Raw genomic sequence first — 25,657 nt, 5'->3', positions numbered from 1 at the left:
GGACTCTTAACCAAGAGGGCAACTCTCTCACCCCATCCCTCTGGAATGGGAACTAAATGCTTTCTTGGCTTAGGGAACTAGGACATACAATAGAAATTCACCAGCTAAAAGCTTAAGAACTTGCATGCAAGCAGCACCTTTTTCTGATTTTTTTTCTGATTTTTTTTATGCTTGGGTGCCCCCTGCTGGAAAGAAACTTTGTATATTGCATATATTTGCAAATTGCAGGGCTCCCCTGAGCACATGCACAGCCTTTATTCTTGTTTGTAGTCACACCTGTGCCGTCCATGACAAGCACTGCCACCCCAAAAACAGAAAAATGTCTAATAGGGGAAATGATACTCCAGTAGCCCAGTTGGCAAATTAAGTAATTTAAAGTAACAAATACATTTATAAACATAAATAGCAAAATTCATACAAACTTAGATATATATTGATTATTTGCATTTGTCAAAATCTAAAGGTTTTCTTGACACTTTTTGAAAGTTCCACAGCTTTCAAAAGGAACCCAAATTGATTTAGGTACATTTAAATTGGACAGTCATAAATATGGATTTCTTGATCATCACCAACTGATACAATTTTAGAACCATTTCCGTTGTATTGCACTCCCCAGACCTGTGAACAAACCAAAAATCTGTTAAGATTGATTGCATAGAGTTAGGCAATAGCTTATAACAGACATTAAAAAAATTATAATGATCACAAGTCCTTTTCTTTAAAGGTAATTTATATATGCTGTGTAGCGCCCACTGCACAAGAGAAAACCAACCCAATGGGCCCTCAGATGTTGGGCTGCAACTCCACTGTGCCTGACTATGGCTGATAGGAGTCAAACAGTGACAATTGTAAAACTGAAACACAAGAAGCTGCCTCATATTGAGTAGCAGCAACTCATAGTCTGAGGCAGAGCTTACCCATCGCTTGCTCCTTGATGTGGAGATGCCAAGCATTGGACCTGCATTCTTTGCATGCCAGGCATATACTGCCACCAAGCTATGGCCCCTCTGCCAGCAAAAGCACACTCATTCTGCTAAAAAGGCAGGCCAATGGGATTGTACTTTCAGTCTCTCACACCCCTGTTACCAGCACTTTGCACAGAGGCAAGCTGAGTGGTTCAAGCATCTTGAATTAAAATGCCAGTTTTATTTGGGGGTGGGTGGGTGGAAACCTTCCGTTTCAGGTGTTAAGAGAACTCAGTAGACAGCACTAATAGACAATTAATTGGACACACTTCACATTTATTTTATGGAACAAAATTTATATACTACTATTGTAAGAAAACTCCACAAATATAGCAGGAAGTAACCCTTCAAATTTTGGAACGTCTCAAGACTAGTTATATGCAGCCTGAACTAAAGGTTTTAATGTAAGGAAAGTTCCCTAGGCTGCCACAACCGACAGCCACAAAGTTCTATATACCTGATCTTGATGATCAAAGAAGGTATGAGCACAGGTCTTGGAAGGTACATCCCACACTTTCACAGTTTTGTCTGATGAACTGGAAAAGAACAATGATCAACAATTTTGTTCCCTGTTAATACCAACCCACCAGAAATAGGAAATGGCCTCTGCTTCCTGGAATCACCATTTGTGCAGTCCACTGGTGTGAGCCTTCAACCCTGAGCTTGCCCTTCCCTCTTTGGGGAATTAAAAAATTGCAAGTCACATCTCTCACTTTATCTATCCTGAAGCCACGGTACTCACTATTTTGTCATGTTTAGGATATTTCATTGAAAAGTTCCAGGCCTGGTGTACAAAAGTGTGACTAACACCTCCAACCATAAAGAAAAGCAGAACAGAGCAAGCAAAAATAAAACCACCATCTGAATTGTCTGGGCAAAAAGGTCTTCCCCTGGTATTGAGAAAGGTGCCAGTGTTGGCACCAGACGTGTCCCTTGAGCGGATGCAGAAAAGGTCCTCTTTTAAGAGTGTAGCATACTAAAGAAGATGCTTGGAGCAGGGACTCTGCAGAAAATCTGAAGACTGGCATTAGAATTGTTTTTGTTTCCCTAAGTGTTTATTTGCCATGCATAATTTTCAGTCCATGTGTTGTGCAAGACAGCACAAAGCAGAAGCTGCCATGCTACATAAAGTTAAAGGACCCCTGACAGTTAAGTCCAGTTGCGAGTGACTCTGGGGTTGTGGCACTCATCTCGCTTTACTGGCCGAGGGAGCCGACATTTGTCCACAGACAGTTTTTCCGGGTCATGTGGCCAGCATGACGTAAGTCACTTCCGGTGAAACCACAGCAGTGCACAGAAACGCTGTTTACCTTCCCACCGGAGCAGTACCTATTTATCTACTTGCACTTTGACGTGCTTTCGAACTGCTAGGTTGGCAGGAGCAGCGACCGAGCAACGGGAGCTCACCCTTTTGTGGGGATTTGAACTGCCAACCTTCCGATTGGCAAGCCCAAGGCTCAGTGGTTTACACCACAGCACCACAAAAACTAAGCAGATGAGTAAAGAGTAACTAACTGACCTTAGCAATACAAGATTAAAGACTGCAGTGCATTTAGTTTCCAACCGAGACCAAACTTGCAGAACTCACTGGCCTGACCCAATAAGGCAGCTGAAAGTTCAAGCATCCATGTTTCTTCACCACAGCAAAATGCAGTTCACACATTCCACTCGCTGTACACTTGATGACCGGCAGCTATCCAGTTACCAAACAGTATGCAAGAAAGTGAGCCCACAGCTTGCAACTGTGTCTAGCTCAGTGGTGCGGCATCTGACTTCAGTCCCCAGCACTTGCAGAAAGGGCTGCCAGTCAGTGTAGGAAACCCTAAGCCAGTGTTTCCCAACCCTGGGTCTCCAGCTGCTTTTGGACTACAGTTCCCATCATTCCTGACCACTGGTCTTGCTAGCTAGGGATGATGGGAGTTGTAGTGCAAAAACAGCTGGAGGCCCAAGGTTGGGAAACACTGCCCTAAGCTAAGATAGATCAATGGTGTGAGTCAGCGTAAGGCAATTCCTTTGTCCTGCACAACCCCGCAAGACAAGTGTGGCTCAATGCAGCTGTCAGAAAAATTCTGCACGGCTCATACCCCTGCAATAGATGCCCCTCATTTTGCCATGCTTGAAGATGACACCAACAGTTATTTTCCACTCACACAAACAAACCCAGGAGAACAAGGGCAAAAGCTTAGGCATGCTGCTAACACCTTGCTGTTTATGGGGAAAGCCACACACTGAAACGAGCAGGAAAGTAGACTGATAAAGTACATTGCAGCAGAGTAGAGCAAACCCACACTCAGTAGAGCAGGATCAGCAAGGTAGAGAAACGGAATGCCTCATACATGTTTCTCTGGGCAGCAGACCCCATTTGAGAATTTTTCCTTAGGAATTCTTTGCCATTTATCCCAATACACTCTTAATCAGACTTCTTTTAACGTCAACACATATTTTTCCGTGTAGAAGATGATTTTTTTAGTGGGTTGTCTTAAACACGGATAGGGCAGAGGGGGGATGGGCAATTGGTTGCAGGTGCGAGTAGGAGATTGTCAGTGGCAATTGGGTGGGTGATTGGTGGCTGCTGGCAATTGGGAGTGTTGGTCAGGCGGGGGAGCGATTGTTGGCAACCCCCCGCCTCAAAAAAGCTGAACAACTCTGGGCAACCCCCCCCCAATACAGTATATTCATTTGTGAAAAACTCATCTTAAAAATAGGGGAAGCAGTTGCATAGGTTGTATTCAACTAACTTTTACTCAATAGTAGACCTATGATTGTAATTAACTGGCCATGACTTAGGTCCATAATTTTTAAGGAGTCTATCTGAGTATAAGTTAGTTGAATACAATCCTACAGTTACTTGGCACCTTTTGAAAATAAGGCTGCTAATTCTTAGTTCTGCCCAATTAAGAAAATCATGCACTCAGTTTTACAACTATGAATTTTACTCTATGAAGCTCCATTTATAAACAGGCCTTCCTCTCCACATCCCATCCACATAAATGAATGGTGATGCTGTAATGTCATAGGTTCAGGTGGCAAGTTCAAATCCACACTGAGCCTTGAAGTTCACCAGATGACGAGGGACCAGAGTCTATCTCAGCCTAGCCTGCTTTACAAGGGTGCTCTACTTACCTCTGTTGTAATTCTGGGGATTCCTCTCATGTGTTATGTGTTTGTAGTCTTGCTCCTTATAAAATTAGTGATTTAAAAAGAATGGCTTGGGGGGAGGCAGAAGAGAGTAAACCCAGCATAGGCCTGCAGCAGGCAACCATTCCCTCTGCTGGGGGCCACATAGAAGCAACAGGCGTGGAAAGGTCAAAGCCCAGTGTGGGTCACCACTTTTCTCTCTCTCTCTCTCTCTCTCTCTCTGCACCACCTCCTTTCCCCTCCATTTCCCCCTCTCCTTGCTACCCACATGAAATTAGGCTAAGTGCTGCTCAACAATGAACCCACCAGTGACATACTCCTTTCTATAGTTCCATGAAGAAAGTACAAGATGAACATGTAACGCATAACCCAACCAAATCAGGTCATGTCAACATTCTACATACCTAGAAACGAAATGGGTGTCGTCAGGACAAAACGCTACATTTAGCACCCAAGATGCGTGACCGCTCAGGGTGCCTGCCAGGTTCGCATGCTGCCTGCAGAATTCAAAAACAGGCTCCAGTTTAGAAATACACCCTAACAGGCTCTTCAAAATAATATTCCAGGGAACTTCTGAGTTTCTTCAGATGTTTATCAGAGGATTCTCAATGAAAAGTTGGAGCAATTGTGGACAAGTATGACAAAACGGTTGCTTCTCATGAATCTTCCTTGCAATTCTCAGCTACCTGGGAGTGATGGGTCCGTTTTACCACATTCTTCATTCAAGGTCCAAGAGATTAGCATTCCGAAAGAATAAAATGTATGTACTAGGCTGCATCCCATATTTCCTGCCATGTGAAAGGGTTCACACTTCATGGAAACACAACCAACATCATCACTTAGCAGGATATGACTTATCCCTTCCTGGTGCCCTCCAGATGTCTGGCTCCAACCCCCATCATCTCTAACTAGTTGCCATGCAGCCTGGGGCCTATGGGAGATGGGGTTCAACAGCCACTGGAGGGCAAGAGGCTGGGAAGGCTGCCTTTATCAGTCACATTAATTACAACCTTCGTCTTCCAAAGGAAAAGGGCAAACAACATCAAAAGATGCTTCTTTGCAGAAGCCAAATGGATGAAGGTAAATATTTTTATGGTGGTCCAGGGGGAAAATGGGCTCGATGAACCAATACCACCTGGTATAAAGGCAGCTTCCTAGGGGCTGATGGCCGGATGGGAACAAAACAAATCCAAAGAAAAAGAGGTTTTTTGTAGCTATTAGACATGTCAACCAAATAGAACTTCCACATTGAGACATAGAAGGCCGCTCTTGCAGGATACCCAAAGGCATCTGGGTGGCCACCAGTGTTTGAAACTAACTGGGCACCAGGCACCTCCTGTAACAGAGAATGGGCTGATTGTGAGGAATTTCTTATGTCTTGTCGCCGTGTATTACAACTAATTTAAATTGCTGGCGCTTCTAAGAGGCTGTTGCCTGTTGCTGGCTGCCGCTTGGATCTACTTGCACACGTGAATGCTAATGCCACCCTACATTAGAAAGACATGAGGAAGAAGAAGAGAAGGTGTTTGGATTTGATATCCTGCTTTAACACTACCCGAAGGAGTCTCAAATCAGCTAACATTCTCCTTTCCCTTCCTCCCCCACAACAAACACTCTGTGAGGTGAGTGGGGCTGAGAGACTTCAGAGAAGTGTGACTGGCCCAGGGTCACCCAGCAGCTGCAGGTGGAGGAGCAGAGACGCGAACCCGGTTCCCCAGATTAGGAGACTACTGCTCTTAACCATTACACCACACTGGCTCTCTAGAGAGAAGGCAGCTGCCTGCTGCTGGTGTGTCTCTGCTGCTCAGCTGCATTTGAGTGTGTTTCTCCACCAGACACAGGAGGCTGAGAAAGAACGAGCAAGGGTGGGAGGGTGCCATAGGAGAGGCTTTTATTCAGGATTAAATCTGCACTTCAGAGAGCCTGTCTGAGTGCTGGGAGGGAAGGAGCCACCACTGTGGGAGGAGGGACAGAGGTTGAGATCTCTCCGACGGCAGAGGGAGGGAGGGAGAAGAGGTATGCATGTGTGTGCCATTTGGAGAAAAGGGTTGTTTCCATCCCTGATCCGGTGTTTGTCTTCTACTTGCAACAGAACTCCATGGGGCTTCCTCCAAAGTAAAACGTGCATGGGCTGCCTGTGCTTGAATGGCTGAAGCCGTGTGTGACTGTGTGTGACTGTTAAGGCTGGAGTGAACATATGAAGGTAACGTCTCCTCCAGGGTCAGTGCTGCCTGGCCGGCTAGGGGTTGTGTATGTTTTAAAGTATACCATGTTCGCCTCCTGCAGTTTATCTTGCCCACTCACCACCCCACCGTTTCTGCCTTTGGGGAGGAATCCCAGCTTTCTCATAACCTCTTCCTCCCCCCGCCCCACCCCATTCTCCTTTTCATTGTCTGGATATTTCCCCCATTTCTTCCCTTCTGACCACCCAGACCCCTTCTAAAGGGACAGTGTTCTGTGTTTGAATCCTCTCTCTGCAGGCTCCATTCTGCTCTCCTCCTTCCTTCCTCCTTTATCTTAAAATGCAATGGCCCCTTTTTTCCCCTCATCTCCCCAACTCTTGTAAGATCCTTCCCATTTTCTTTCAAATCTAGGCCACCAAACCTACCCTATCATGGTGATGGCCTATTTCGTTTTTCTTTCTTTCTTTTTGACTTTTCTGCACCCTAAATTTGGCCTGGCCAGCTTTGTAGGTGAAAATTTAACACAGCCTTTCTTTAGTGGAGGAATCCATGGGAAGCATGCAGATTTCCTTGCCATTGCCATTGTCAGGGAAGAGTTAGGAGTTTCCAGTTTCTCAGAGGGAGAAAGCATTCCCCCAGGGGGGGAGGGGAGCAGTGAATCTAATAGAAGAGAACAGAAGGAACAACAGGGAGGGACTGGCTGTTCCCAGGAAAGGCCAGGGTTCAGTTCTAGCTCAGATTGGGAGGAGGGGAGATACAGGCCAGCTCTAGCCAGGAGGGTAGGAAAAAGAGCGGGAAAGCGAAGGGAAGGGCGCCTTCGCCATTTTGAGAGTGGCTGGTCATGGAGAAGCAGAGCTCAGAAGGTATCTGAAAGAAGTGACTCTGAGGAATAATAGTTAAGAACCGTTTATAAGATTGTTTTGTTAATACGCAATAAAAAGTTTTATAAAAGAACAAGAAGCGTTTGTGTGGTGATCTGAAGAGGACAACGACCAGGCCTGAAGCCATTGCCATCTAACAATCTGAAGAATGGCCCACTTCCATATCGATTCTATTGATACTTGTTTTATTTGGTAGTTTTTCTGATGATGTTCTGGCTCACTTATAATTGTTTGTCTCAATTGTAAACTAACTTGTGAATCCATTGGATTAAAAAGCTAGCAAGCAATACATGCACATGCACATGCATGCATTGGGCCTCTCTGCCATCAGTTCCGTAGGCTGTAGTAAGTGGTGTTGTTGGTTAGAACAGAATCAGGAAATGGTAGTTACTCTGGATTTATTTGCCCAAAACACAAAGGTATGGTCTGGGGTGCTCATTTTATTTTTGATGCTTTCTTTTTAGAATGGTTAATTGCTTCCATTGTTCAAAAGGCCACAAAAGACACCTGGAATAACCCAAAGGAATCAAAACAGCAGCAAAAAGGTGGGGAACCACCACTGTTAAATTTGATTCTGCTTGATGATATACACAATTCATTTTCAGCTTTGTAATTGGGGAGGGGGGGTGGCTAGACTTTCCATTGTTGTGACCATAACCTAGGCTTAAGGTGCCATGTGATGCCTAGTTTGTATATCTGAGTTTCTAACTCTGTTGGCCACTGTAAGAAACTGGTAACACTAGATTAGGGTTGTCTTTTGGGGCTGTTTGCTCTTTTCTATGCAAGCCAAAGTTTGTCACTGACGTAAGTGATTCAGACAGCCTTCCTCATCCTGGTGCCTTCCAGATGTTGTTGGATTACAACTCCCACCGGTCCTGACCATTGGCCTTGCAGACTGGTGCTGACACAGGAACTGGAGTCCAACAACCTCTGAAGGACATGCTATCAACATACATCCTGGCAAGTTTGGAAACTTCCTGTTGGTTTGGGAAACTGAGGAGCAGTTAAGAGGAGATACAAGGAGGTAGAAAGTGTACAAGAGTCAAGGGAAAATTGACTTTTTTATCTCCAAAAGGTAAGATTTTACCATTACATTACCACTGAATCAGTTTTGAGAGACATTGCCATGCTCTGGACAGAGAAGGATTAGCACTTACACGTCATAAATCTTGATGTAGCCATCATCTGAAGCTGTGACAAGTAATTGGGAGTCTGGGGAGAATGTCAAGGAACGGATTGGCATAGCGTGCCCTGAAATATAAAAGAATCCCACTTTCATCCATGAAGGCCTGAATATATCACATCTTGTACTGCCCCCACCCCTGCAACCCTGTTTGACCAGTTCCTTTCCTGAATTGTTTCTGGAAGCATGGGCAGGAGCAGCTCTGCTGGGAACCTGAAAACAAGGGAAGAAAGCAAAGCACAGCCTCTATATTTGGAGGCTTCAGACCACTTCCCAGAGATGGAGAGCAATCTGCTGCAAGCATTCCAAGCCTTACCTTCCAACGTGTGAAGAAGTTTTCCAGTCGCAATATCAAAGATATTGATAATTCCATCTATAGCTCCACTGGCAAGATATTTTCCATCCGGGCTCTGCAAATAACAGAGAATTTGCTTTTTTTTTTTTAAAAAAAAAATGCTATCTTCCTCTATCCCCAAGTGCAAGCAGGCATAAAGGGAAAACATATTCTATTCAGAGAAATTTACAGACCACCTAATCAAAACAACCACCATGAGTTGAAATAAAAAGTTTTTTGAAAGCATCTAGAACAGCATAGAAAAGATGCCTGCCTGTGTTAGGAAGGTTGCTCCAAAGCATAGACTGGATGAGTCCAAACAGATGAGGAATGAACATTATGTGGCATTTTGTGAAAGTGCAAGTTCCACAGATCAAAGTGGTCAAGTACGCATATAAGGGGTAAGGTGATCTTTCATGTAAACTGGTCTGAAGTTCTCAACAGCTTTATGTAATAAGAGTAAACCTTGAACTTGTCTGAGTAACAAACTGGCACCCAGTGCAAATCTTGAGCTATAATATGCTGCTCTCAACAACTGCAGTATTCAAACCAATGGCAAGGACCCCCCCCCCCCGCCCCGAGGTCTTTGCAGTAATCCAATGCCTTGAATACTGTGGTCACCTTATAAGAACATTACATCAAAAGAGCCCAGTTGCATCAGGCCACAGTCTAATCAAGTCCAGCATCTTGTTCTGACAATGGCCCATCAGGTGCCTATGGGAAGCCTGAGAGCAGCAGCACTCTCCCCAGCAACAGGGATTCAGACCAGAGGTTGTGGAACCCAGAAAAAGTCAGCTATAACTTCCGGGTTGGCGCCATCGACTAATGGCGGATTCCCTCCGAGCTCCGGAGGGAATCGGCTCCGCAGGATCGGGTCTTGTCCGCGCCGGCGACGCGGGGACCCTTAAAAATCACAGGCGCTGATGCCTGTGAGCGTGGTGACTCGGCGGGCACCATTTGCGCCCCCCCAATCCGCGAAGGAGCCTTTTTAAAGGCTCAGGAACGGGGACGGGGGACGGCGCGGTGCTGTGAGTAGATTGCTCTTTCTGCGGAGTGAAGCCGCATGCCATTGTCGGAGAAGCGCTGACTTTTTCCTTGGAACATTTGGACTCAAAAACAAGAACCCGTGAGTAAATATGGAATTTGGAATTCAAACAAATTTTTGCTGAATTGGTAACGAGCGGGGAAGGGTCAAAAAGGAAGTCGCCCCCCCCCCTCTGTGTAGACACTTTAATGCAAAGAGCTTGCAACTTAAGGTCGAGAGAACTCTTTTCTTTTTTATAAAAAAGCCTTCACGGCTTGACGTTATAGAATTTTACCGGAGGATAAACCTAACGTTAGGAGCTAAAGTTTCACCCCCCCGAACCCGGGGGCGTCCCGCGAGAGAACCTGCTGAGGAACCATTGAAGATTTTGACAGCTGTCAAAATAGCTGTCAAAAGGAAAGGATAAAGGGAACTTTGTCTTTGTTGCATCTGCTGGCTATATTTGTTGCAATTTCTGGAAAATAAGGGAGAGCTGCTACAAATTAACTTGCTTACTGGTTTTAAACTGAAAGACATTGAAGGACTAAAATCCCCCTTCTGGGGGACAGAGACACTACAAGAATGGCTGAAAGAAGCAAAAATCAGACTAAACTCAACAAAATACTGGTTCTCCTGGGAAAGTTACAAGATCAGACAGATGTTTTGACTACAAGTGCGAACACTCTGGCCCTGGCAGTAAACAACATTGTTGAAACTGACAGGGAGTGGAGGCAAGAAGTTTACACAAATCAACAACAAGAGAAATTTGAGAGCCATGAGACTATGGAAGAGACACACGTTGTTTTTGAGGAAAAGGAAGGTGGAGTGGTAACTTTGCAGATGTCAAGGGAGAATTACAGTTTGGGGCCTGGCATGCAGACAACAAAGGAGAATAAAAATTTGAGGTGGAAAGTTTGGACTGAGCTGGAAATTGTAAATTTGAGAGTGGAGCATCTCATTAGCACTAATTTTAAATATGGAGGGCCAACTGGAAAAATCATGGATTTTGTTGGGTCAGAGCCCCTCCGAGCCTTGGGGCTTAACCTAAAGGGCTATCCAAGAGGCCGGCAGAGAGGAACTGAGGATGACTTGAGAGCCTCGGACGTGAGATCTCCAGGTTAAACAGTATTGACTGATGAACACTTATTGGGGACCAAAACCGGGAAAGGGGGGGGTGGAGTTTGGTAATCCAAAGGGTACATAATTATTAATTACTTTGTTCTAATTTGTTTTGTTATTTGTATGGAAGTTGGGAAAGCCGTGGAAGGGAAATATTGACCGACTTTAAGAAATATGTTAAAGAATAAGAAATGATGCATAAGATGTTTAAGACTAGATAAGTTAAAATTGGTGTTTAAAATGGTTAAAATGAAATGAAAATGAGGAATGCAAAAACAATTTAATGGAAGAATGAGGAAAGGTAAAATTACAGTATGTAAAAATTACTAAGTTAAGGTTGAGAATTAAGTAATAAGGATTTGCAGGATTAATAACTTGAACTGGAATACAAGAAGGGGAGGGGTGAGGAGGTCTAAGAAAGAAGTTATATAAAAATAAGCAATTGAAATTTCATTTGTTTTTAATTGTCTCTTTTAAGTTTTTGTATTTTTTGTTATTTTTGTATTTTTTGTTATTTTGTCTATTATTGAAAATGCTAATAAACATTTTTTTTTTTTATTTTTTTTAAAGTCAGCTATACCTAAGCCTCGCCAACATCAGCCAATTTCTTTCTGGGACAAAGATGAGAAAGGCAGCCCTCTCTGCACGAAGATTAAATATGCCTGTGGGTATATCAAGCAGATCCAGTGATGGGAAAGGCTTCAAGCTGCAGCTTGACATTGCAGGTCTCTTACAAATCATCCTGCTTGGGGCTAGTTTGGCAGCTTAGGCAAGTCTGCAGAGCACTAGATGCTTTGCAGTACTGGTCTACACTCCACCAGAGGATATCAGTCTCACTTCAACAAGGCTCTGATTTTCATGCAAGAAAACCCAGAGGTGGATCCCTAATCCCTAATCAAGTGCACCAAATGGTCCGGGGCATAAAATGTGCAAACTGCTGATTTCAGGCTATATCACAAGGGTGGTGAACCTTTTTGGCGGTATGGGCCAGATCCTTATCAGGATCAGCCTCACTGGGCTGCCCATACGCCAATCACATGTCATCAAAATGACATAATGTACAAAGTGCTGTTAAAAGGAAGGTCCCCCCCCCACTTCTGTTTCAATTGGGGTTCCATGCAAAGCCCTTGAATCAGGAATTGGGGGAAACAGCCTTGGCCAGCTTAGAGCCTTTGGTGGGCAACGACTGGCTGGCAAGACAAAGGCTCCCCACCAGAAAATATTCTAGGATCAGCTAGTGGGGACACACCTATAAATCCCATGAAAAAACAAACACTGATTGCTGACAAGTACACAGTTATATTCTTGTCACATTCAATTTATCTGGGCCTGTGTTTTAATGTCTCTGGGCACCCATACAATTTTCCTACTGTGGGCCCCATATAGTGTGAAAGCATAGCATTTTATCTGGTTTAGATTTGCACACACAGCCTTGTGAAGAAGAAAACGGAGTAGAATCATAGAGTTGGAAGAGACCACAAGGGCCATCGAGTCCAACCCCCTGCCAAGCAGGAAACACCATCAGAGCACTCCTGACATATGGTTGACAAGCCTCTGCTTGTTGTTGTTGTTTAGTCGTGTCCGACTCTTCGTGACCCCATGGACCAGAGAACGCCAGGCACTCCTGTCCTCCACTGCCCCCCGCAGCTTGGTCAGACTCATGCTGGTAACCTCGAAAACACTATCCAACCATCTCGTCCTCTGTCGCCCCCTTCTCCTTGTGCCCTCCATCTTTCCCAACATTAGGGTCTTCTCCAGGGAGTCTTCTCTTCTCATGAGGTGGCCAAAGTACTGGAGCCTCAGCTTCACAATCTGTCCTTCCAGTGAGCACTCAGGGCTGATTTCCTTCAGAATGGAGAGGTTTGATCTTCTTGCAGTCCATGGGACTCTCAAGAGTCTCCTCCAGCACCATAATTCAAAAGCATCAATTCTTCGGCGATCAGCCTTCTTTATGGTCCAGCTCTCACTTCCATACATCACTACTGGGAAAACCATAGCTTTAACTATACGGACCTTTGTTGGCAAGGTGATGTCTCTACTTCTCAAGATGCTGTCTAGGCCTGTCATTGCCCTTCTCCCAAGAAGCAGGCGTCTTTTAATTTCGTGGCTGCTGTCACCATCTGCAGTGATCATGGAGCCCAAGAAAGTAAAATCTCTCACTGCCTCCATTTCTTCCCCTTCTATTTGCCAGGAGGTGATGGGACCAGTAGCCATGATCTTCGTTTTTTTGATGTTGAGCTTCAGACCATATTTTGCACTCTCCTCTTTCACCCTCAATAAAAGGTTCTTTAATTCCTCCTCACTTTCTGCCATCAAGGTTGTGTCATCTGCATATCTGAGGTTGTTGATATTTCTTCCGGCAATCTTAATTCCGGCTAGGGATTCATCCAGCCCAGCCTTTCGCATGATGAATTCTGCATATAAGTTAAATAAGCAGGGAGACAAAATGCAGCCTTGTCGTACTCCTTTCCCAATTTTGAACCAGTCAGTTGTTCCATATCCAGTTCTAACTGTAGCTTCTTGTCCCACATAGAGATTTCTCAGGAGACAGATGAGGTGATCAGGCACTCCCACTTCTTTAAGAACTTGCCATAGTTTGCCATGGTCGACACAGTCAAAGGCTTTTGCATAGTCAATGAAGCAGAAGTAAATGTCTTTCTGGAACTCTCTAGCTTTCTCCATAATCCAGCGCATGTTTGCAATTTGGTCTCTGGTTCCTCTGCCTCTTCTAAATCCAGCTTGCACTTCTGGGAGTTCTCGGTCCACATACTGCTTGAGCCTTCCTTGTAGAATTTTAAGCATAACCTTGCTAGCGTGAGAAATTAGTGCAATTGTGCGATAGTTGGAGCATTCTTTGGCACTGCCCTTCTTTGGGATTGGGATGTAGACTGATCTTCTCCAATCTTCTGGCCACTGCTGAGTTTTCCAAACTTGCTGGCATATTGAGTGTAGCACCTTAACAGCATCATCTTTTAAAATTTTAAATAGTTCAGCTGGAATACCATCACTTCCACTGGCCTTGTTATTTGCAGTGCTTTCTAAGGCCCATTTGACTTCACTCTCCAGGATTTCTGGCTCAAGGTCAGCAACCACACTACCTGGGGTATATGAGACATCCGTTTCTTTCTGGTATAATTCCTCTGTGTATTCTTGCCACCTCTTCTTGATGTCTTCTGCTTCTGTTAGGTCCTTTCCACTTTTGTCCTTTATTATGGAAATCTTTGTACGAAATGTTCCTTTCATATCTCCAATTTTCTTGAACAGATCTCTGGTTCTTCCCATTCTATTGCTTTCCTCTATTTCTTTGCATTGCTTGTTTAAGAAGGTCTTCTTGTCTCTCCTTGCTATTCTTTGGAAATCTGCATTCAATTTCCTGTATGTTTCACGATCTCCCTTGCATTTTGCTTGCCTTCTCTCCCCCGCTATTTGTAAGGCCTCATTGGACAGCCACTTTGCTTTCTTGCATTTCCTTTTCATTGGGATGGTTTTCGTTGCTGCCTCCTGTATAATGTTACGAGCCTCCATCCATAGTTCTTCAGGCACTCTGTCCACCAAATCTAAATCCTTAAACCTGTTCCTCACTTCCACTGTGTATTCATAAGGGATTTGACTTAGATTGTATCTTACCGGCCCAGTGGTTTTTCCTACTTTCTTCAGTTTAAGCTTGAATTTTGCTATAAGAAGCTGATGATCTGAGCCACAGTCAGCTCCAGGTCTTGTTTTTGCTGTATAGAGCTTCTCCATCTTTGGCTGCAGAGAATATAATCAATCTGATTTCGATGCTGCCCATCTGGTGATGTCCATGTGTAGAGTCGTCTCTTGTGTTGTTGGAAAAGCGTGTTTGTGATGACCAGCTTGTTCTCTTGACAGAACTCTATTAGCCTTTGCCCTGCTTCGTTTTGATCTCCAAGGCCAAACTTGCCAGCTGTTCCTTTTATCTCTTGACTCCCTACTTTAGCATTCCAATCCCCTATAATGAGAAGAACATCCTTCTTTGGTGTCACTTCTATAAGGTGTTGTAAGTCTTCATAGAATTGGTCAATTTCAGTTTCTTCAGCACCAGTAGTTGGTGCATAAACTTGGATTACTGTGATGTTAAATGGTCTGCCTTGGATTCGTATCGAGATCATTCTATCATTTTTGAGATTGCATCCCAGTACAGCTTTTGCCACTCTTTTGTTGACTATGAGGGCCACTCCATTTCTTTTACGGGTTTCTTGCCCACAGTAGTAGATATGATGGTCATCCGAACTGAATTCACCCATTCCCGTCCATTTTAGTTCACTGATGCCCAGGATGTCAATATTTGTTCTTGCCATCTCATTTTTGACCACCTCCAACTTACCCATGTTCATGGTTCTTACATTCCAGGTTCCTATGCAATATTTTTCTTTACAGCATTGGACTTTCCTTTCGCTTCCAGGCATATCCGCAACTGAGCGTCCTTTCGGCTTTGGCCCAGCCGCTTCATCAGCTCTGGATCTACTTGTACTTGCCCTCCGCTCTTCCCCAGTAGCATGTTGGACGCCTTCCGACCTGAGGGGCTCATCTTCCAGCGTCATAACTTTTATATGCCTGTTGTCTTTGTCCATGGAGTTTTCTTGGCAGGGATACTGGAGTGGCTTGCTGGTTCCTCCTCCAAGTGGGTCACGTTTGGTCAAAACTCTCCACTATGACCTGTTCATCTTGGGTGCCCTGCTCGGCATAGTTCATAGCTTCTCTGAGTTCTTCAAGCCCCTTCGCCACGGCAAGGCAGTGATCCATGAAGGGGCAAGCCTCTGCTTAAAGACCTCCAAAGAAGGAGACTCCACCACACTCCTTGGCAGCAAATTCCACTGTCAAACAGCTCTTACTGTCAGGAAGTTCTTCCTAATGTTTAGGTGGAATCTTCTTTCTTGTAGTTTGGATCCATTGCTCCGTGTCCGCTTCTCTGGAGCAGCAGAAAACAACCTTTCTCTCTCCTCTATGTGACATCCTCTTATATATTTGAACATGGCTATCATATCACCCCTTAACCTCCTCTTCTCCAGGCTAAACATGCCCAGCTCCCTTAGCCGTTCCTCATAAGGCATCGTTTCCAGGCCTTTGACCATTTTGGTTGCCCTCCTCTGGACACGTTCCAGTTTGTCAGTGTCCTTCTTGAACTGTGGTGCCCAGAACTGGACACAGTACTCCAGGTGAGGTCTGACCAGAGCAGAATACAGTGGCACTATTACTTCCCTTGATCTAGATGCTATACTCCTATTGATGCAGCCCAGAATTGCATTGGCTTTTTTAGCTGCCGCGTCACACTGTTGGCTCATGTCAAGTTTGTGGTCAACCAAGACTCCTAGATCCTTTTCACATGTACTGTTCTCAAGCCAGGTGTCACCCATCTTGTATTTGTGCCTCTCATTTTTTTTGCCCAAGTGCAATACTTTACATTTCTCCCTGTTAAAATTCATCTTGTTTGTTTTGGCCCAGTTCTCTAATCTGTCAAGGTCGTTTTGAACCTTCCATGTTTCCGTCTCATTGGTATTGCCTGAAGTTGTGCTTTTACTATCTCCCTCTTAACAAACTCCCAGCCATCATGAACTCCCTTTCCTTTTAGTATTACTGTCCATGGGATCTCACCCAGCACTTCCCTAAGTTTTATGAAGTCGGCTTTCTTAAAGTCAAGAAATTGAGTCCTAGTATGCTTGGCTGCTCTTTTCCACTGTAAGCATGATCACTCGCGCCTAATGATCCTTCCACTTCTACCCCACTAACCAGGTCATCAACATTGGTTAGGACCAGATCTAAAATGGCGGTTCCTCTTGTTGCTTCTCCCACTTTCTGGACAATGAAGTTGTCTGCAAGGCCAGTGAGGAATCTGTTTGACCTTATGCTCTTGGCTGAGTTTGACATCCAACAAATATCCGGGTAATTGAAGTCCCCCATTACTACTATCTCCCTTCCTTTTGCATGCTTGGCCATCTGTTCCAGGAAGGCATTATCTATGTCCTCCGTTTGGCTTGGGGATCTATAGTAAACTCCCACAATGAGGTCACTGTTATTCTTCTCTCCCTTAATTTTGACCCAAATGCTCTCACTTTGGCTTTGAGGTTCTAAATCTTGGATCTCTTCACAGGTATACACATCCCTGACATATAACGCCACTCCTCCTCCTTTCTTGTCTGGTCTGTTTCTCTGAAATAGATTGTATCCCTCCATTATTACATTCCAATCGTGGGACTTATCCCACCAGGTTTCAGTGATGCCTATTATGTCATATTTAGTTTGCTGTACCAAGAGCTCAAGCTCATCTTGTTTATTTCCCATGCTTTGCGCATTAGTGTACAGACATTGAAGTCCATTAATCATTCCCCCGTGTCTCTTATTTAAGGATCTTTTCCTCCCACCACTAGGTCTGCGTGCTGTTTGCTCCATTTGGTCTATGACATTTGGATGATCATCTTCATCAATTGATAGACTCCTACCTTCAGGAGCACTGTCTCCCTCCCCCACATTAGTCAGTTTAAAGCCCTCCTGATGAGGTTTCTGAGATTTTTGGCAAAAACATTCCTCCCAACCGTTGTGAGGTGCAGCTCATCGCTTGCCAGAAGAAACTGCAGTCTGTGATCTAAGAATCCAAACCGTTCCTGTTTACACCATTTGCGAACCCTTTTTGCTCCTTCTTTAGCTGCTGCCCTGCAAGCTCTGATAAGCTCCTCCCACAGCTAATCACCTGCCTCAACAGAAACCCTGCCCCCTCTGACCTTTGCCCAGGGAGAGCAGCTAATCAGCCACAAAGAAACACACACACGAGAAAACCCTTTTTGCTCCTTCTTCAGCTGCTGCCCTGCAAGAGGTGCTGGATTTGAAAATCTTCTTAAGCAGCACTTATTGATCAGCATTTTGAAACCATTAATGACCTAGCACAGCCTGGTCATCTCTCCCTTGGCACCACTTTTTAAATGCTAGCAAAACACAGGGCATTCAGGACAAATTAGTAAGTGGTGGAGACGGTAAAAGAGATTGCACCAAAGGCCAATTAACAGACAGGATTCTTACATATGCAATACTCAGGATGAATTTGCCTCTTGTATCCAAGGAATATTCTTTTTTTCCAGTCTCGACACCAAAAATGTTCACTTTCCCTATGTGGCTTCCTGTTGCAACATACTGAGAGTCAGGCGAAAAAGCGAGTGACCAGGCATCCACTGTGAGAGGAGAAGGAGGGAAAAGTTAGTGCTCTAAACTCCAGATTAAATATCCAACACTGATTGAACTGTTCTTATAAGTGCACAGCAATGTTGATGTATGACTAGCTGTGCATGAAAGCAGATATTAGAAGGTGCATCCCATTGCGAGCCATTATCATTGTTCACATGCTATTGTGCTCAATATCCTGGTGATGATGTTGAAGATGATATCTGTGTAATGGTTTGAATCATTCAAAATGATTTATATTAATTATTTAACAACAACAACTTATTATTATTTATATAATAATATAAATAATATTATTATTTATACCCTGCCCATCTGGCTGGGTTTCTCCAGTCACTCTGGGCAGCTCCCAACTGAATATTAAAAATACAATACAGCATTAAACATTAAAAACTTCCTTAAACAGGGCTGCCTTCAGATGCCTTTTAAAAGTAAGATACAGTGGTACCTCCAGTTGCGGACAGGATGCGTTCCGGAGCTCCAGTTGGATTCTGAGGTTTTCACAACCGGAGGTGCCTGCTCTGTGCATGTGCACATGGCGAAACCTGGGAAAATACTTCCGGGTTTGCCACGTGCGTAACCCTAGGATTTGTATCCAGAGGTGCACGCAACTAGAGGTACCACTGTAGTTGCTCACTTTCTTGACATCTGACAGGAGGGCGTTCCACAGGGCCGGCGCCACTACTGAGAAGGCCCTCTGCCTGGTTTCCTATAACCTCACTTCTTGCAAGGCGGGAACCACCAGAAGGCCCTGGGAGCTGGACCTCAGTGTCTGGGCAGAAGGAGACAGGGATACAGGACCAAGGCCATTTAGAGCTTTAAAGGTCAGCACCAACACTTTGAATTCTGCTTGGAAACGACTGGGAACCAATGTAGGTCTTTCAGGACCAGTGTTATGTGGTCTTGTTGGCCACTCCCAGTGACCAGTCTAGCTGCAGTCTAGCCGCATTCTGGATTAATTGCAGTTTCCGAGTCACCTTCAAAGGTAGCCCCACGTAGAGCACATTTGTAGTAGTCCAAGCGGGAGATAACTAGAGCATGCACCACTCTGGCAAGACAGTCCACAGGCAGGTAGGGTCTCAGCCTGCGTACCAGATGGAGCTTGTAATCCTTACAAACAATCCAATAAGGTGAGTCAGGATTAGTGATGCTAAATTCTTGAGAATAATCTTTTGGAGAATATTCTCAAGAATATTCTTGATTAATGAGAATATTAGAGAATTTTCATTTAAAATAGAATATTCATTATAATTAAAGTTAAACCATTCTAAGGTGATGGCACCAGTAATGGTCATGTTAAGGTTTGGTATAAGGAAACTCAGTAGTTAAATCATATTTTATTCTTCCATTAGAACACGTATTGTATATGTTACAGGACTAGTCAAAAAATCTAATTGGCATATTAAGGTTTGATACAAGTAAATTCAGTAATAGGCTATCTTGTGCTTCTAATAGCTCTAACACTTAATAACTGTTTTGGTGACTAAAACACAGCTTGATAAACAAAACTATATGCATACATATAAAAATGATAATATATTTCAGTATGTCAATCCCTGGTAAATGGCACCTTGTACCATTGAATGGCACTGCAAAAACCAGTTACTGGCACTAAATAAAAATATAGAAACACCAACTGTTTAAATCAAAGCCACCTCACATGCTGTTACACATAATTGTATAAGCCTAGGTACTTTTAAGTGTATAAAGCATTAAAGCTACTATCTGTAAAAAAAATAACACTGTATGGCCAGGGTACAGAATTGTTAAGAATAAGGTCACACCAAAATAGAAAAAAAAGGCTATTACATGTAGTTGAAATGCATACGAATTAAAATGCACATCAGATTAAATGAATAGCATTTTTAAAACTAAAAAATAAATAAAAAATGCTCACATTTCAGAACTGCCAGTGGTGAATGACACAATGCCCAGTAATGTAACTGGATCAAAAAAACCATTATTCATTACTTACACTGGCTTGACTATTTATTAGATTTTTTAAATGTGGGTTGTAAAACTGGTTCTTACATTCAAATTTATAATTTGAGGAGAATATTCTCCGGAGAATTTTCTAGCAGAGAATACAGTGGTACCTTGGGTTAAGTACTTAATTCATTCCGGAGGTCTGTTCTTAACCTGAAGCACCACTTTAACTAATGGGGCCTCTCGCTGCCGCCGCAGCATGATTTCTGTTCTCATCCTGAAGCAAAGTTCTTAACCCATGGTAATATTTCTGGGTTAGCAGAGTCTGTAACCTGAAGTGTCTGTAACCTGAAGCGTTTGTAACCTGAAGCGTCTGTAATACAGGTACCACTGTATTCTCATTCTCGATAATATTCTCCAGAGAATATTCTCACCTCACATCACTAGTCAGGATTACTATCCTCCATTCTGAAGATGGAGAAAAAGAAGCTGAGAAGAAGTGGCTTACCTGAAATCCAGCTAGTGAACTTCATCACAGTGACAAGGTTAAAACTGGGGCCCCTTACTGAATCATCACCAGCTCAGTCACCTTGGAACTGTCCCAATGAACAAACCATCTGAGCAAACATGCAGAGCTCTACTTCCTAATGGAACAAATTACTAACTAACTCCCCATTGACTTCTATGGGATCCACAGCCTGATCCTGTGTCAAGTTATTCAGAAGTCAGTCCTGAAGAGTTTAATGTGATGAACTACAGTCAGCATGCATATGATTGCAGTTAGTTGTGACTAGATTTTTATGGAACATATGACCCTTAAGGTCTTCAACACCAAAATTATAGCTCAATTGCTCTATGGAATTCCAATCTGGCTGCTAGGGTTTACCCAGATGGTTGAACAAGTGCAGGCAGCTTTCCTTTTTAAGATTTTTGCTGTCCCACGCTGTGTACCCTATGCAGCCTTGTGTCTAGAGGGAGGTCAACACAAGGTAGAGACTGTTGCCTGGACGAGATTTCTTATATGCTGGTTAAACATCTGCCTCACAACAGATAAAGATCCTCTCCTTAGTGAAGTGTTGCTAGATCCCTTTCTTTCCCCAGGGCTACAACAGTTTAACACAAAGGTACAGCAACTTGGGCTGTCAATGGAACTTCTGCATTCAATGTCCCTACCATCTGCCAAGGCTAGGTTGTGGGACAATGAAAGCCAGATCTAAGAGTAGCAGCACAAAAAACATGCTCCCCTCTTTACTTTCTTGGGCACATGAAACTAACCACAACTATCTCAAATTTTTGTTTAACCCTCAAGAAAGAAGGGCATTTTCACTGGCCAGGTTCAACTCAAACCCATCAAACCTCCTTTGGAGAAACGTTCTCGGGCAAGGCGGAGTGAGGTAGAATCTGCCCATGTGATGACCACCTGGTGGAAACTCTTACTTATATTGTTCTTAAATGTAAACTATATGCTGATCTCCACCAGCAATTCCTAGAGCAACTCTGCATCCCCAAATAGAAACCAGAGTCAGTGGTCATACACTTTCTACTATTGGGGAATGACCAGGAGCTCACCAAGTTAGTGGCCAAATATCTTTATCTGGTATTCTGTTGTTGAAACACATTGCAGACGACTGATCTCCCTGGAGACCTAGATGTGTGACAATAGTCTGCTCTGCCTCTCCTTTTTTTTTTGGTAAATGTTTTGTGCCACGGGGGAAGTGGTAACTCTGTACTGTTATGTTATGGATGTTTGTATGTGATGCCAACAAAAGGTTTGATGATGATATGTTCACCTTGTAATCCGCCACAAGGTCCTCTTTTATGAAAATAGCAAATGCATACATAAAGCTTTAGTTAATGTTTTAAATTAAATATCAAATTAAATTTAATTTAAATTAAATAAATCAATAACCTATTAATTACCTTCCTCTCAAAGGGTTCAGAGCAATGTATAACTCTCATATAAATTTCATAACACAAATACTAGAAACAGTATGCTAAAAATAAATATTAACTACTCATTAGAACACTTGCAGCCCTTGAACCATATATTCTTAGTAGTCAGAGAACTTTTGAACTTTACCAGGTCCAGCATCTATTGACTTGATCTGTTTGCCAGTGTCTAAATCCCAAATACGAATGTGAGCATCTAAAGAACTTGATGCAGCAATGGTACCCGTGTGACTAATATCCACCGAAACTACACCCAGCTGATGACCTTCTAATGTCCACTTGAGATCCAGCTTCTCTCCGTTCCTTTGCAAAATAAAAGGAAACTAAAATTTAAAAACAATACATGTTTCTTCATATGGCACACCTATCACCGCATTCTGAAATTCTGTTCTGCATATTTTTCCATTTCCATATTAATTTTGGTTTTCAAAATCCATTGCCCTCCCCAAATTTCAGTCTTCCACATGAAAAGGAGATGAAATGATTATGCACATAGAAGTCCCAAGAAAGTCAATGGGAAAGGCCTTAGCTCAGTGGCAAGGATCCCACATTCAATCTCTGGCATTTCCAGGAAGGAAACACCCTTGTCTGAAACCCACTGTCAACACTTTCGAAACCACAAGTTACTAACAGCACAATGAAAACAATTTTTTGCAAGGCTTGCTTGGGTAAATCAAAGCACAGCTTAAAAATCAAATCTGAATTTGTGTTGAACTACAGCGTGTATACACAGGAAACCAAATTATATCAGAGCTAAAAGAAAAAGGATTAGACAAGTTCACAGAAGTTATATCAGCAGCAACTAGCTATGATGCCAAACAGACCAGCATATGTTTACATGATGCTCCTGGCTTCGCGAGAATTCAGTTTAACCAATTCTTTTTCTTTCTTTCTTTTTTGGAACTCACCATTTCCAGACTTTCACCATGTCATCCAAAGAGCCTGAGATGACTGTTTCTGAGCCATCGTTTCTATTCTTCCCCCAGGCCACTGACCAGATGGCGTCGTCATGTGCTGGGAAAGAAAATAACTGATTGAAAGATGAATGCAAGATGATTCCAAAAAGGAATGCAGTTTAACAGCTGTGGTTATCTTATGTTTTACTGGATAACAGCAAGGTGTCACAGATAGTATCAATTCTGCCCTCATATCCATTAGTCCACTCTGGACACAATTTTAGAAGTAGATATATTTCTCCTTTGTTTTACTCAGTTAGTGAGGTGGGGTAGGGGTGGATGGAATAACAGAAAATCTGGCTCCATATCCAAAGTGTCTTTAAGTTAACATCTTACATTAAAAACCTGATAGTACCAAATTATCGAAGGCTTTTCACCAAAGCCAGACTAAATGTCTTTCCTTCTGCAGTGTTGGATGGCAGGTTGAGAGGAGTTCCCTACCAGGACAGACTTTGCTCGTGTGCTCAAGACATCAATTCCATAAAACATATTTTCATAGAATCATAGAGTTGGAAGAGACCACAAGGGCCATTGAGTCCAACCCCCTGCCAAGCAGGAAACACCATCAGAGCACTCCTGACATATGGTTGTCAAGCCTCTGCTTAAAGACCTCCAAAGAAGGAGACTCCACCACACACCTTGGCAGCAAATTCCACTGTCGAACAGCTCTTACTGTCAGGAAGTTCTTCCTAATGTTTAGGTGGAATCTTTTTTCTTGTAGTTTGGAACCATTTCTCCGTGTCCGCTTCTCTGGAGCAGCAGAAAACAACCTTTCTCCCTTCTCTATGTGACATCCTTTTATATATTTGAACATGGCTATCATATCACCCCTTAACCTCCTCTTCTCCAGGCTAAACATGCCCAGCTCCCTTAGCCGTTCCTCATAAGGCTTCTTCATAAGGCATTTTGTTGCACTGTGCAAAATATGAGCAAGCCAGGGCTGAACTGATATTACCCTTACTGGTACCTTTCCTGGGAAAATCAGAGGCTTACTATATCAGGTTCCTATTGGAAGACCGGACAAACACTAGAACATTAGCAGTGGCAAAGTTTTTATCGGTGGTTGCAAGAACCAATGATCCCTATATTCTGAACAAAATGCTTGTTTAACTTGGAGGTAGGCTGTATGAATTGTGTATTGCCTTGTAATGATTTGTTGAGTCTCTGGACTGTAATAAAGGTTGATGATGATATCCAAAGTGACTAGGTCTGACACACTATCATTGCTCTAGGAAACTGGTTCCATTGTCAAACTGCTCGTTCTCAAGAACGGTACAACCAAAATCTACTCTCCTGCAATTTAAGCCCATTAGATCTAATCATGTCCTCTTGAACATCAGAGTTTAAGCCTTTACCAGCTTTATTTAGGAAGCCATTTGAAGAGTGTTAGGATGTCTCTCCCACCACCCCGTTTGTCTCTTCTCAAGACTGTACATAACTTCTCCAACCTAGAGACTACAAATCCCATCATCCTGACCAGTGACCATGCTGACTGGGAGTGAAGGGAATTGGAGCCCAAGAACATGTGATGGGCCAAAGGTACCCTATCCCTATGGTATCAGAAATTATGACAGCTGGATACAAATTGGATTCATTTTTCACACTTTTCCCTTTTCTGATCCTCAATTTTGTGTCTTCATATTTCAAACATACCAGAAATCACGACAACTAGAACATTTCTTTCATAAATTCTCTTTCTTTGAACAGTTAAGATGGAATTCATAACTTATGTTAAAAGTCTATACCTTTCTCATACATTCAATTTGCCAGCTTTTGTTAATCAGGCACAAAGTAGGATTATTTCCTCACCTTGTTCTTGCTTGAAGAGAATACTGTACTAGGGGAGAAAAAGGAATATCCCTGTTATAAAGTAATACAATTTAAATCATAAAATTAAAAGTTGTAGCTCTGATACACTTACTTGCGTAGTCATTTCTTCATACAAACTGAGGACACACAGAATTGCTCTGGGGAAGGAAAGAGGGGTAGTCAAACCAAGGTAGAAACATTCCCAGTGAAAAAATAAATGTGCGTAAGATCAAGTTACAAGGAAAGCAATAAAATAATAAACAATGTAGAGAGCAAGAAAACAAGCTACATGTTCTAATTTCACCTGTGCCATAAATTCACTAGGTCATGATTTCCAAGTCCTAAAAGGTTGGTGCTGTGATGTTTTTACTATAATGATCTGTATGTTCTCATATATCAGATAGAGAGATAGCTTCAATTTTATTGTTTAATTGCTTTTTAATGGCTCTTCCCACCCACCCCTCTTTATTTTCAGCTGTTTCTATTTTATCTGAAAGCCGCCTGGAGTTCCTGTCATGGAAAAAGGAGAGTCCAAAGAAATATAAAAATAGCAGCCGAGGGAGCCGCCGCCGAGGTCGCTCTCTCCCCGAGGTGGCGGAAGGGGAGGCCTTTCCCCTCGGCTTCCCATCCCAGCCAATGGCCCAAAGTTTGCCCCAAGGCGCTCGAGGCAGCAGCGCAAGGGCGGCCGCATCCAGCGCCTCCCCGGGCAAGAGGCCCACCGGGGGGGGGGGGAGAGACCCCCTTCCTCGCTCCCCGAGGGAGGCGAAAGGGATGTTACTATGGAAACGCGACTAGCAAACCCCGCCCCCCCCCACGGCCGCCTTCCCCGCGCGACCCCCACGCAGTGCTCGCCTCTAATTCAGAGATCTTTGTCTCGACGGATATAGCGATAGTTCAATCCGCCTCCAAGGCTCCCCGCAGCACTTCCGGCGCCTCCTGGTGACGCAGACGATGACGCGCCGCCCGCCGCCAGGAGGTCGTGGAGGAGGGCGGGGAAG

The 25,657-nt window shown here is 43.5% G+C and overlaps 1 protein-coding gene across 3 annotated transcripts; it reads right to left on the bottom strand.

The window, feature by feature from the left end:
- Positions 1 to 210: 210 nt before the first annotated feature.
- On the bottom strand, positions 211 to 25,366 carry SKIC8 (SKI8 subunit of superkiller complex). Of its 3 annotated transcripts, none has more exons than XM_079953468.1 (10): positions 24,772 to 25,366; positions 24,596 to 24,687; positions 22,803 to 22,908; positions 22,025 to 22,197; positions 17,860 to 18,008; positions 8,667 to 8,760; positions 8,325 to 8,418; positions 4,508 to 4,600; positions 1,423 to 1,501; positions 211 to 618 (listed from the first exon to the last, which is right to left on the bottom strand). In XM_079953468.1, the coding sequence occupies exons 2-10, from the start codon at positions 24,606 to 24,608 to the stop codon at positions 529 to 531; spliced, it is 891 nt and encodes a 296-aa protein (XP_079809594.1). In that variant the 5' UTR covers positions 24,609 to 24,687; positions 24,772 to 25,366; the 3' UTR covers positions 211 to 528. The 3 variants fall into 3 exon arrangements, with proteins under 3 accessions (XP_079809594.1, XP_079809593.1, XP_079809595.1); XM_079953467.1 differs by having other exon boundaries at positions 24,660 to 24,687; positions 24,772 to 25,364; XM_079953469.1 differs by having other exon boundaries at positions 24,660 to 24,682; positions 24,772 to 25,364.
- Positions 25,367 to 25,657: the final 291 nt, after the last annotated feature.

Source organism: Podarcis cretensis (genome assembly GCF_951804945.1).
Source record: "Podarcis cretensis genome assembly, chromosome: 14".
Lineage (NCBI taxonomy): Eukaryota > Metazoa > Chordata > Lepidosauria > Squamata > Lacertidae > Podarcis > Podarcis cretensis.
The sequence above is the reverse complement of the archived record's forward strand: the minus strand, read 5'-3'. Positions and strand labels throughout refer to the sequence as shown.